General features: G+C 45.1%; 1 protein-coding gene across 1 annotated transcript in view; it reads left to right on the forward strand.

Moving 5' to 3' along the window:
• Window positions 1-7,321: 7,321 nt before the first annotated feature.
• cabp1b (calcium binding protein 1b) overlaps window positions 7,322-12,338 on the forward strand; it is a 38,188-nt gene continuing 33,171 nt past the window's right edge. Inside the window, exon 1 of the mRNA XM_034192714.1 lies at window positions 7,322-8,043. Coding sequence (XP_034048605.1) covers window positions 7,480-8,043 — 564 coding nt within the window. The 5' untranslated portion in view covers window positions 7,322-7,479. The remainder of the gene's footprint in view (window positions 8,044-12,338) is intronic.

Raw genomic sequence — 12,338 nt, forward strand, 5'->3', positions numbered from 1 at the left:
CTGTTTGTGAAGGGCGAGAAGTGTGAGTTCCACCGCACTTCTTTGTCCTTCCTGGGGTTCATCATCTCCTCCAACTCCGTCGCCCCTGATCCGGCTAAGGTTGCGGCGGTGAGAGACTGGCCCCAACCAACAAGCCGCAGGAAACTACAGCAGTTCCTCGGCTTTGCAAATTTTTACAGGAGGTTCATAAAAGGTTACAGTCAGGTAGTTAGCCCCCTGACTGCCCTGACCTCCACCAAGGTCCCCTTCGCCTGGTCGGATTGGTGCGAAGCCGCGTTCCAGGAGTTGAAACGCCGGTTCTCGACTGCACCAGTTCTGGTGCAGCCTGATCCTGATCGCCAGTACATAGTAGAAGTGGACGCCTCTGACTCAGGGATAGGAGCTGTGCTGTCCCAGAGCGTGGAGGCTGATAAAGTTCTCCATCCTTGTGCCTTTTATTCCCGCAGGTTGACCCCAGCTGAACGGAACTATGACGTCGGCAATCGGGAACTTCTTGCGGTGAAGGAGGCTCTTGAAGAGTGGAGACACCTGCTGGAGGGGGCGTCGTTGCCCTTCACGGTTTTCACGGACCATCGGAACCTGGAGTACATCCGGACCGCCAAGCGGCTGAACCTCAGGCAAGCCCGCTGGTCTCTGTTCTTCGGGCGCTTTGACTTCCGGATCACGTATCGCCCCGGGACCAGGAACCAAAAATCAGATGCATTGTCCCGGGTGCATGAAGAAGAAGCCAAAGCGGGGCTGTCGAACCCCACCGAGACCATCATCCCCGAGTCCACTGTCGTGGCCACCCTTACCTGGGACGTGGAGAAGACCGTCCGGGAGGCCCTGACCAGGAGCCCGGACCCGGGGACTGGCCCCAAGAACAGACTGTACGTCCCACCAGAGGCTAGAGCTGCCGTATTGGACTTCTGTCACGGGTCCAAGCTCTCCTGTCATCCCGGAGTGCGTAGGACCGTGGCAGTAGTCCAGCAGCGCTTCTGGTGGGCGTCCCTGGAAACCGACGTCCGGGACTACATCCAGGCCTGTACCATCTGCGCCAGGGGCAAGGCAGACCATCGGAGGACGACGGGCCTCCTCCAACCCCTGCCAGTGCCTCATCGCCCCTGGTCTCACATCGGCCTGGATTTCATCACGGGCCTCCCGCCGTCCCAGGGCAACACCATCGTTCTCACGATAGTGGACCGGTTCTCCAAGGCGGCCCACTTCGTGGCCCTCCCGAAGCTCCCGACGGCCCAGGAGACAGCAGACCTCCTGGTCCACCACGTCATGCGGCTGCATGGGATACCATCGGACATTGTATCAGATCGTGGTCCCCAGTTCTCTTCACAGGTGTGGAAGAGTTTCTGCAAGGAGCTGGGGGCCACCGTGAGTCTCTCGTCCGGGTACCACCCCCAGACCAACGGCCAGGCAGAGCGGGCCAACCAGGAGTTGGAGCAGGCCCTGCGGTGTGTCACCTCCGCACACCCGGCGGCCTGGAGTCACCATCTGGCCTGGATCGAGTATGCCCACAACAGCCAAGTTTCGTCTGCTACCGGCCTCTCCCCTTTTGAGGTGTGTTTGGGGTACCAGCCCCCATTGTTCCCGCTGGTGGAGGGAGAGGTCGGTGTGCCCTCGGTCCAGGCCCACCTCAGGAGATGCCGCCGGGTGTGGCGGACCGCCCGCTCTGCCCTGTTGAAGGCCCGGACGAGGGCCAAGACCCATGCGGACCGCCGACGTTCCCCGGCCCCCACGTACCAGCCCGGGCAGGAGGTGTGGCTGTCAACAAAGGACATCCCCCTCTGTGTGGACTCACCCAAGTTAAAGGACAGATACATCGGACCATTCCCCATCCTCAAGATCATCAACCCGGCCGCAGTGAAGCTCCGACTCCCGGCTTCACTGCGGATCCACCCTGTCTTCCACGTGTCCCGTATCAAGCCTCACCACACCTCGCCCCTCTGTACACCTGGACCCGCGCCGCCTCCTGCCCGGCTCATCGACGGGGAGCCTGCTTGGACAGTACGCAGGCTCCTGGACGTCCGTCGTAAGGGCCGGGGGTTCCAATATCTGGTGGACTGGGAAGGGTATGGACCTGAAGAACGCTCCTGGGTGAAGAGGAGCTTCATCCTGGACCCGGCCCTCCTGGCCGAGTTCTACAGAAGACACCCGGACAAGCCAGGTCGGGCGCCAGGAGGCGCCCGTTGAGGGGGGGGTCCTGTTGTGTGGGCCGCTGAAGAGGAGGTACTGCTGGCCCACTACCACCAGAGGGTGCCCTACTTGGAGTGCGGGCTCCAAGCACGAGAGGGCGCCAGATCCAGAGGAAGTGACAGGTGTCACTCATCACACCAGCTGTCACTCATCTACATCACTACTTAAGCCGGACTGCAACTCCACCTCCCCGCCGAGAAATCGACTACCGTGAGGTAATTTCTCTGCTGACTGACACGTTGTGTTATTTGCAGCCCTATTCCTGTGGACGGAGCCTTATCTGGGACTTCGGAGATTAACGACGACGACTGCGCCTTACTCTCTGGACAGATAAGTGGTTACACAGGCGTTGCACGAGTGTGTGATTCGGAGGTGGAGGTTCCCCCTCCTAACGGTGTACAGACCGAGAACCACTGAGTGTAAAGACTTACACTCATTCATCTTGTTTCTGCTTTTTGCCAGCAGTACCAGGGTCGACAGTCGAAGACAGAGGTCACCTGGGGATTCGGGACTTGGCGGCTCCGGTGTTCTTCAGGCCGTTGGTGGTGGAAGCCGTGTGGGACGCGGCCTCTCTCTCATCGGGGTCTCCTATCTTCGAGCCTGCCCACACGACACCTGGTGTTAATTGACTTTGCAGATTTTGTGTATTTAGTTGTGTATTGTCACAACATTAAATTGTTACCTTTTGGCTTACTCATTGTCCGTTCCTTTGCGCCCCCTGTTGTGGGTCCGTGCTACGACACCTTCCCAACATTTTTCTTACGTTTTTCCAGCTCATATCAAGCTGTATCTAACCAGTAACAAGGAAAGGCAATGGATTTCAAATCATCCAAGCAAAGGAGCAAGAGTGTTTTCCATATTTTACGACAGAAGCTAATCATAAAGTAAGAATTCTGTCTAGTTTTAAGGCACATTTTGATTATTCAGTGCCTAGACATTTTGCTCATTTTAATAATTCTAACCAAGTAAATTTTTCTTACCCTATTGGCAGATTTTTTGCTTAATACAATACAATTTGGTTAGATTTTGTATTATTTGTCTTATTTTGAGAGGGATTGTTTTTGCAGTAGTGTCCCCCTGGTGTAAATCCCAGCCTGGATGCATATGTTTCACTATGTTTGAACTAAAATCTACAAAATGCCATTAAAAACTTTTTTAATGGACAATCAGTACCAAAGATACGTAATCAGGAACAAATATTTGGATTAAGATCCCAGGCCAGAAATCATAGACAAAATTAAGCCATTAGGACGATCATCACGAGAGCAGACAAAGGCTAGAAATGCATTCAGAGTTTAAATTAAGCTTAGACTAAGGGGTTTTGGAGGGTGAGTGCACTTTACAGAGTGCTCTTCTTGTTTAACATGCTTCACTTTTTTCTGCTGTGCACCTCATTATCCTGTTCCGTGGGTCTGTGCGGGCATTAAATGGGCCATCTTAGACCTGGAGGCCTGTACGCCTCCTGCCGCAGACTGCTGTCCACACAACGGGAGAGAATCAAAGAGAAGGATGGCTGCATAAACACAGACAAATAGCCATAAAACTAAAAAAAAAAAAAAAAAAAGATGTTTTTGAATGTTGTTCATTCACATAAAATGTGTTTAAACAGTCCTGATCAGTACATTCAAAACAATCAGAATGTCCATGAAATCATCAGTGCTGAAAATACAGCTGTGACACTGAGGTGCATGGTGGAGAAAAGGTAAGAGAGAAGTAGAAGTGAGGCAGCAGGAGCAGTGGAGTAAAGACACTTTGGTTTCTCCCTAAAGCAGGCGAGACACAGATGTCAATGAACAAAAACACTCCAGAGATTAGAGGGCAAAAATCTGTTCTTTTTTCCCCTTTCTTTTTTAGTTTCATACTGAGAAACGTGATCCGTGAGAGCTGGAGTATCTAATTAGCTCCTTGTCACTCACATGCTTTCAAAGACCTCATCCTTGGACATTTGTGGTGGGAAATATGTCCGTGTGTGCAGATGTGGGACAAAATGGGAGAAAGGTCATTAGAATTTGTTGCAGTGTGTTTGCATCTTTAAAATTTCATCTCGTTATCTGAAATCCAACTGTCAAACATTTCATTATATCACAGTGCCAACATCATCTGCATTCATATGATAATTTTTAACCCACCCCAAATTATTCCACCTGGAGTGATGCTTTGATACTTTAAACCACATGGAACTGGTGTTTTAGAAAATTATTCAGTGTTTTGAAATGATTGAATGACAATGGAACAGTTACTTTACAAAATGTTTCCATGTTTGTTTGAAATGATGAAAATTTTTGGCTTCAGTAAATGTCATTCGAAACGAAATACTCAATGAAGCAATTACTTATGTTCACCACTCATGAACAAGACCAAAAGATATTTAAATTTCTCCACTTGAAGCAGTAACTCTCCCCTTAAATCCCCTTTATGCAGATTGGGGATCATTGAGAGATCATTGAAAGATGGAAAAAATGGAAAGATCTCTAAACAAACTTCCAATGAGTGTCCAAAGATCACAGAGATCTCTCAATGATCTTCCAGTGATCTTAACAATCTACTCAAAGTTTTACTCAGTTCAAAACAATCTCTCAATGATCTCCAAGGGAAAGCGATCTTTCAACAATCTCTTAATAATCTCCAAGGGAAACGATCTCTCGCCAATCTCTCAACAATGTTTCAACAATCTCTCAATGATCTCCAAGGGAAGCGATCTCTCAACAATCTCTCAACAATCTCAGTGATCTCCAAGGGAAACAATCTCTCAACAGTCTCTCTGTGATCTCCAAAGGAAATGATCTCTCACCAATCTCTCAACAATCTTTTAACAATCTCTCAACAATCTCTCAATGATCTCCAAGGGAAGCGATCTCTCGCCAATCTCTCAACAATCTTCCAACAATCTCTCAATGATCTCCAAGGGAAACAATCTCTCAACAATCTCTCAGTGATCTCCAAAGGATGCGATCTCTCACCAATCTCTCAACAATCTTTCAACAATCTCTCAACAATCTCTCAAAGATCTCCAAGGGAAGCAATATCTCAGCAATCTCTCAACAATCTCTCAATGATTTCTCAGTGATCTCCAAGGGAAGTGATCTCTCAACAGTCTCTCAATGATATCTCAATAATCTCCAAGGGAAGCGATCTCTCGCCAATCTCTCATCAATCTCTCAATGATCTCCAAGGGAAGCGATCTCTCAACAATCTCAATAATCTCCAAGGGAAATGATCTCTCTACAATCTCTCAGTGATCTCCAAAGGAAGTGATCTCTCAATGATCTCTCAGTGATCTCCAAGGGAAGCGATCTCTCGCCAATCTCTCAATGATCTCTCAGTGATCTCCAAGGAAAGCGATCTCTCGCCAATCTCTCAACAATCTCTCAATGATCTCCAAGGGAAACAGTCTTTCAACAGTCTCTCAGTGATCTCCAAGGGAAGCGATCTCTCAACAATCTCACAACAATCTGTCAATGATCTCCAAGGGAAGCGATCTCTCAACAGTCTCTGTGATCTCCAATGGAAGCGATCTTCACCAATCTCTCAGCAATCTCTCAACAATCTGTCAATGATCTCCAAGGGAAGCAATTTCTTAACAATCTCTCAGTGATCTCCAATGGAAGCAATCTCTCACTAATCTCTCAACAATCCTTCAATGATCTCCAAGGGAAGAGATCTCTCGCCAATCTCTCAACAATCTCTCAATGATGTTCAAGGGAAGCAATCTCTCAACAATCTCTCAATGATCTCCAAGGGTAGCAATCTCTCAATAATCTCTCAATGATCTCATCGATCTCCCAGATCTCTTGGTCGCACCGGATCTCTCAGCAATCTCTGCAGAGCTCTCAGTGACAACTTTTTGTCACACGAGTCTCAATGGTCACTTCAGGAGGCTCCAAAAACTGCATCTTTGATCACACAACAAGCACACAGGGATCTCCAAAATATTTACACATAAATGGCTTTTTTGAGACTTTAGGAGATCGTTGAGAGATTGGGCCAATTATTGATCAGTCAGTGGTCAACCACTAATCTCCATGTGTGTAAAAGGGGCTTTAAATCCACCCTTTTTCTGACAGGGAACCACATTTTCAGATTTGGAGGAGATGATACTCATCTCACTCACTTCACACTCAGCCTCAAACCTGCCCAGTGCACATCAGAGGACGCTGTCTGATAAAACCAACAAAACCACATCATCAGCATAAAGCAAAGATACAAATCTGAAGGCACCAAAGTGAATATCTACTGATCCCTAACTGTGCTGTCCATGAAATAATTTGAGTGGTCGAAAGACAGAATTAACCAATTGCTTCAGAAGAAAATTGTGTTAGAAAAACATTCAAAGCACTATGGTGGAAACATCTCGGGGCCAGTGGAGTGAGTTTTAGCTGGTGTGATGGTCCTATCCATTTGTTTGTTTCTTTGTCCGTCTGCAGTGATATCATCAAACTTGGTAGATTAAAAAAAGGCTAGATGTCTAAAGTCAAGGTCAAATCAGAGGTCATTATCTTAAATACATTAATGACCATATCTCAGAAAGCAGATGAGATAATGAAACACGAATGTCTGAACAGATGTCTTCTCTCTCTGGATAACATATGTAACAGACTTTGGACATCAGTGGCATGACGTGATGACATCAACTGCCTGGACACCTTGTTTGAAAAAAGGTGTAAGCTGGGAATTTGCTGAACCTGAGCCACTTGTTCACCAACATTTTAAAAATCGATTCCTTTGTATTTTAAATTCATTACTTTCTATGTTTTTATCTTAAGTCTGCCATTGAAATAAATATGTGTAACCCCCCAAAATATTAGATGTTACAACATAGCCAAATACATATTTATTATTTTCCCTTTTTGTTGTTTGCTTGTTTGCTCTGCGTGTGTCTTATGGGTCTTGACTGCAGGACTCTGGGTTAGTCCTTGATGAACACAATTGTCCACTGGCATTATAATGTCGCAGCAGCCACTTGTGGTGTTTGGACTCGATTTGTGCAGTTAACAGAAATCTGTGATTTCGTGAATATTAAAAAACGGGGGAGTAATGTGCATTTATGGGGGAAATGCGACTTGAACACTGCTGCCATTCAAGCTCAGCGAAGCCCCCCGACTGACCGCAGATCAGATGCACTTCACATTTTCAGCGCGATCAGGTGGCCGCTGCTCCAACTTCACCATTACGCACAGCGGAGGGCGCACAGTGCAGTGATGGAGGCTGAGTGGGCGCTTTAGACAGTCCGGTCCAGTCTGATCTCATGTCCTGCACGTGGTGGAGTTCTGCGTTCCTGCACAAAGCCGAACCATGAGCTCCTCTCTCCCCAAAAGCGAATCCACGACTTCTTTGCTCAGATCATCCAACCGCAAGTCCGCGCACTCGGATGGTCCTCACGGTCAGAGGAGCCACCGCGGTCAGCATCATCCCGCCAGTTCTGGAGGCAGCGAGGATGCTGGCTGGACGGTGGACAGCGCGCGGAGACCTCTCTGCAAGCCTGCAGAACCGCGGACACAGATGAGGCAAACGAGCCTCCCCACCACTTCTCAGGAGGACGTTAGACGCAGGACGGGTCGGAGTCAGAAAGAGCGCAGCAAGTCCACCAGGTCCAAACAGTCCGTGCAGCACCAGGACAGTTCGAGACAGGACAAGAAGACCTCACAGACTCCGTCAGACGCAGCGGCGGCGGCGCTGTTCTTGGAGCCGAAGCGGAGAGTCGTTACCGGATCATCCTCCAGTCTGAGCTGTGATCCGCCTGTGGCAGGTGCGCCACGTGTCCAGGCGGCATCCAGCCGCAAAAACAAAAAACTCTGCGCACCTCTGTCTGAATATGACGCAAGTCTTCACCCAATTGTGAAGTCGGTTTTTGGACAGGTAAGAGGAAAAGAAAAAACAAAGCAAACTTTTAAAGTCGCAGGAAAGTAGAATTACAGCGTAAATTGAGGCGTAGAGGAGAAGAATTAAAATGTTCACCAAATCAATCTCAATAACAAAGTTTTCTAATTTTCCAAAGCGTGTCTAAAAGTGGATTTAAAAAAAAAAAAAAAACCCAAAGGGAACAATTAAGATGGCAATAGTGACGTCATCACCCTGTAGCATCACAGCAGGAGGAAAGTGTGATAGATTCGCTTGTAGTCTAAACAAGAAAAACGTTTAATTCTGCAAAGTGATTTGATTATTTGTGTGTCAAAAACAGTGCACACATCACATATTCCAGTTTATGTTGTCAAAATATAAAAGAATGTCACCACGTGACAAAGTGGAAAAATGTCATTGAGGAAAATGATAAAAATGGAAATTTGAAGAAATGTTTTACAACTACACATTTAAATGCAAAATGGAAAGAAAATCATCATAAAAGAGAGTTGTGGTATGGATAGAAATCCATGCACATTTACAAAAGTGCAACATTGTTAAAATAAAATCATAAACAAATACAGTCCTATTTATTGCAATAAGAAGGTATAGAAATTAATGAATAACTAATCACAGCTTCACACCTCACTGTATTTGTTTGTTTGTTTTCTTGGTGGGGCTAGTACAGAGCAAATTTGTTTGGTGGTAGGTTGACAAAATTTCTAGTTTCTACTAAAAATCATTAGCTCTGACAGGATGCAATTACAAATTTGAGAGACTGCAGAAAATTTACAGATAGAACTCTAAATTTTCGACAACAAAAGATATTCTCAGGATTTCCATTAGGTGGCACTGTTCTCCTTGGCACGCATGTGCAATGCACATTTTGCATTCAACAGTAAGAAATGCAAGAAATAACTTTCAGCTGCATTGTTTTCTGTGATGTGTCAATGGATGCCAGCTGACGAACACTTTTGTGTGTATTGTATTTTGTATAATGTAAAACAATTGTTTAGTGAGGATAGCCTGGCTCAATTGATCCTAAAGCAGTGCATAAGAAATATTTAATTTATGGTGTGGGGGTGCTGTAGGATTGGATCAGTCAAAGAATGTTGGCAGTGAAAAAGTGAGGGTAACATTTTTTGGGGTGGGGGGGTTAAAGCCCTGTCGAACCCCACCCTAGAACCGCCTATGTCACAGCCTTTCAAATGTGAAATTCAATGACAGTCGTGAGTGTTTAGTGCTTTTTAACCCCCAACATGTTGTTCACATTTTTACAGATATTAATTAAATGTTTGTAACAGCTGCAGAGCTGAGAAGTAATTTGATGATCTATTCCATTTCTTAAAGGCTTCTGCAGAGGGTCACAGGTGAATCGCAGGTAACACCAGTTGCAGTTAAGTCATGGATGGCTGGAGAACCAGTGGTCCCTGTAGAGCAGATTAAAAATGGATGCGTGTTTTCAGTCCAAATCTCTGGATCTGGTAACCAGCAGTTTCATGAAAAGGGGTTGCAGCCCGTCATGCATCCCAATATGAATGCAGCTGACTGTTATCCGAGCAGCGGTGCAGGGATCAGCTTTCCTGCTGTGTGGAAAACCTTGAAATGATGAGAGCATGTGACACACATGGGTCAGTGAGGCACAATCACATGCACAGAAGGTCTGATATAATCAAAATGTTTAAAATGGATAGAGAATACATTTAGGGTAACAATGTGGAGAATGGGCCCCCGTAAATCATAAGGGATCCCTGCGGAGTTTCTGATCCTATTCTCCTTTTTCCGTGGTGTCCCATTTCTCGCGTGTACTCTGGCAGATCCTGGCTTGCCTGTTCTCTCCCTTCTTTCTTCTCATTTCAGTGAAATCCGTTTCTCTGCAATGGTGATAAAAAGCTCAAAAGGAGACAATTACCTCCATGCATGCTAATGTGTTCCAGAAATAACTCTTCTCAATCCAGGCCACAGCTCCAATCGGTCTTAGGGGTTCCAGCCAAGCAAAATCCATCCAGCAGTGTGCTATATAAAGCAGAGCTGCTGGCGTGTGGAAATCCACTGTGTCCATATATTATCATTTTATTTTCTGCGAATGATCTGATACATGTATAAAAGACACCAAATTTTCATGTCTTCTACTGAGAGATCCTGTAAATGTGAAGCAGCTCTGCTGTATTCTTTGAAGTTTTGGAGAACCAACAGAAGCCCACACAGATCCCAAATAATTGGATATGTCTGTATCTCTGTGTGAAACTTTTGCGCAAAGTGCATTGATTCATCCCCATGATCCTCCAGATCAGCAGCTTCAAATTCAGTTACCAGAGTCCAGTTTGAGACTGAGATACGTCCTGATACCTGTTGGTGCTCGTGCTTATGTGATGGAGACCAGTAGTGAAGCAGATAACAGAATATTTACAGAGGAATCTTTCAAATGATGAAATTATGAAACAAGCACCAAATTTGGTGCAAATACTCCTTAGACATTACTCTTTTGTAAAAGCACGTTAGCCAGCTAAATTTTCAATAGGCAGCCAGGTAGGGGTCAATTGAAGAATTACACAGGGGTCAAAATTTGCAAATGCTCCAATCAAGTTGAAAACTATACTACATTATTTGTCTAATCAGGGGTCAAAAGTTAAAGTTGCTCCAGTTTTGGTAAAAAATGGCGCAGATTATTGGTTGTGCTAGTAGGATTAATAAATGGAATAGTTCTGACTGTGTTGAATGCTTGGTCTCCAAAGAAAAGGTCAAATAAGGTCAATGTCCATTGGATTCTATGACATGTGACATATGTTACCCTGTAACATGATAACTCAGCATGACACATGGTGCAAACTATTCCACAACCAAAGTATTGCACAGCTTGCAATACTTTTTACTAAAATTGGAGCAACTTTAACTTTTGACCCCTGTACAAACTGAAAATGACCTTTGTCACCATTCTTGCTGTTTTTACCCCATAACTCCATAACAATCAGTCACAGATAGTCCAAACTATACCTTTTTGGAATCTTTGTGATCAGACAAACAATGTGGTATAGTTTTCAATGTCATTGGAGCATTTGTAAATTTTGACCCCTGTGTAATTCTTCAGTTGACCCCTACCTGGCTGCCTATTGAAAATTTAGGTGGCTAACGTGCTTTTACAAAAGAGTAATGTCTAAGGAGCATGTGTGCCAAGTTTGGTGCTTGTTTCCAGAAATGAACGATTGTTACAGTTATCTGCTCCACTAGCAGGAGGCGCTATGCAATAGTCGTCAGTAAACTTCTCTCCCCAACAGTTAAAAATGGTTCGAGCCCTGGGTTTTAGTGTTTTGGATAGAGAGTCAGCCTCTCATGCCAGAGATTGTGATTTCACATCCCGAGGGGAGGAAGCGGGAGGAGTCGAAAACACAACACAGAGCAAGCCGCTACACTTATCCCTGGATTCTGTAGCATGAAGCGAATGAGACCATGACTCCCCATGGATTGGGCGCCAGTCTCATGCAGCTGAGGCCGATGCAGATGCAGACACATCTTATCAAAGGAAACAGATGAGTAGTATGATCTGGAATCAAACCAAGATCTGCATTTTGGTAGCCCAACTCCTGTCCCACCTCTCTACACCACTTGACTGATTTGAAGAACGAAGATTCTAGAGAAAAGAATATAAAGAATATATATATATATATATATATATATATATATATATATAAAAATTTGATACTAAAAATACTTGTATAACATACATACTTGTATAACATACAAGTATTTTTAGTATCAAATTCTTTATATAGTTTTTGATGAAGAATGAGGATGTAATCTGACAATGAAATGTCAAAAATCAACATTTAGAATAGAACAACAAAACAGTTTCAATCAGTGTCATGTCTCAAGTGACCTAATTTAGGTTAAGATCGATCAAAGTCGGAGGGCGAGGTCAAATTTCCAACCACATCTAAATAAACAAGAAAACTACAAATTTTATGAAAATGAGTTTAGATATTTTATACGAGCAAAGCAACACATAGTGGCGTGAAACTTGCTCATGGCACAGGGAGTCCCAAACAAGAAGTGCCAAATTTTGAGTCCACAGTGAAAGAGGAAATGTCAAATGTCAAACACTTTCTGGATCAACACTTCCTGGACTGGCAGACGAGATCCTATGGAATCTCAAGGGAACTCAGTGGTAAGTTCACTATGAAACAGGAAGTGACAAATTTTGAGTCCACAATGAAACAGGAAATGTCAAATGTTGAACATTTCCTGGCATGGGTGTAGCTGGGTTGCATTGGACTTCCCTGAAATTTGATTGGGCACCCCAGGTGCCATCCGGATGA

Source organism: Thalassophryne amazonica, chromosome 17, assembly GCF_902500255.1.
Source record: "Thalassophryne amazonica chromosome 17, fThaAma1.1, whole genome shotgun sequence".
Classification (NCBI taxonomy): domain Eukaryota; kingdom Metazoa; phylum Chordata; class Actinopteri; order Batrachoidiformes; family Batrachoididae; genus Thalassophryne; species Thalassophryne amazonica.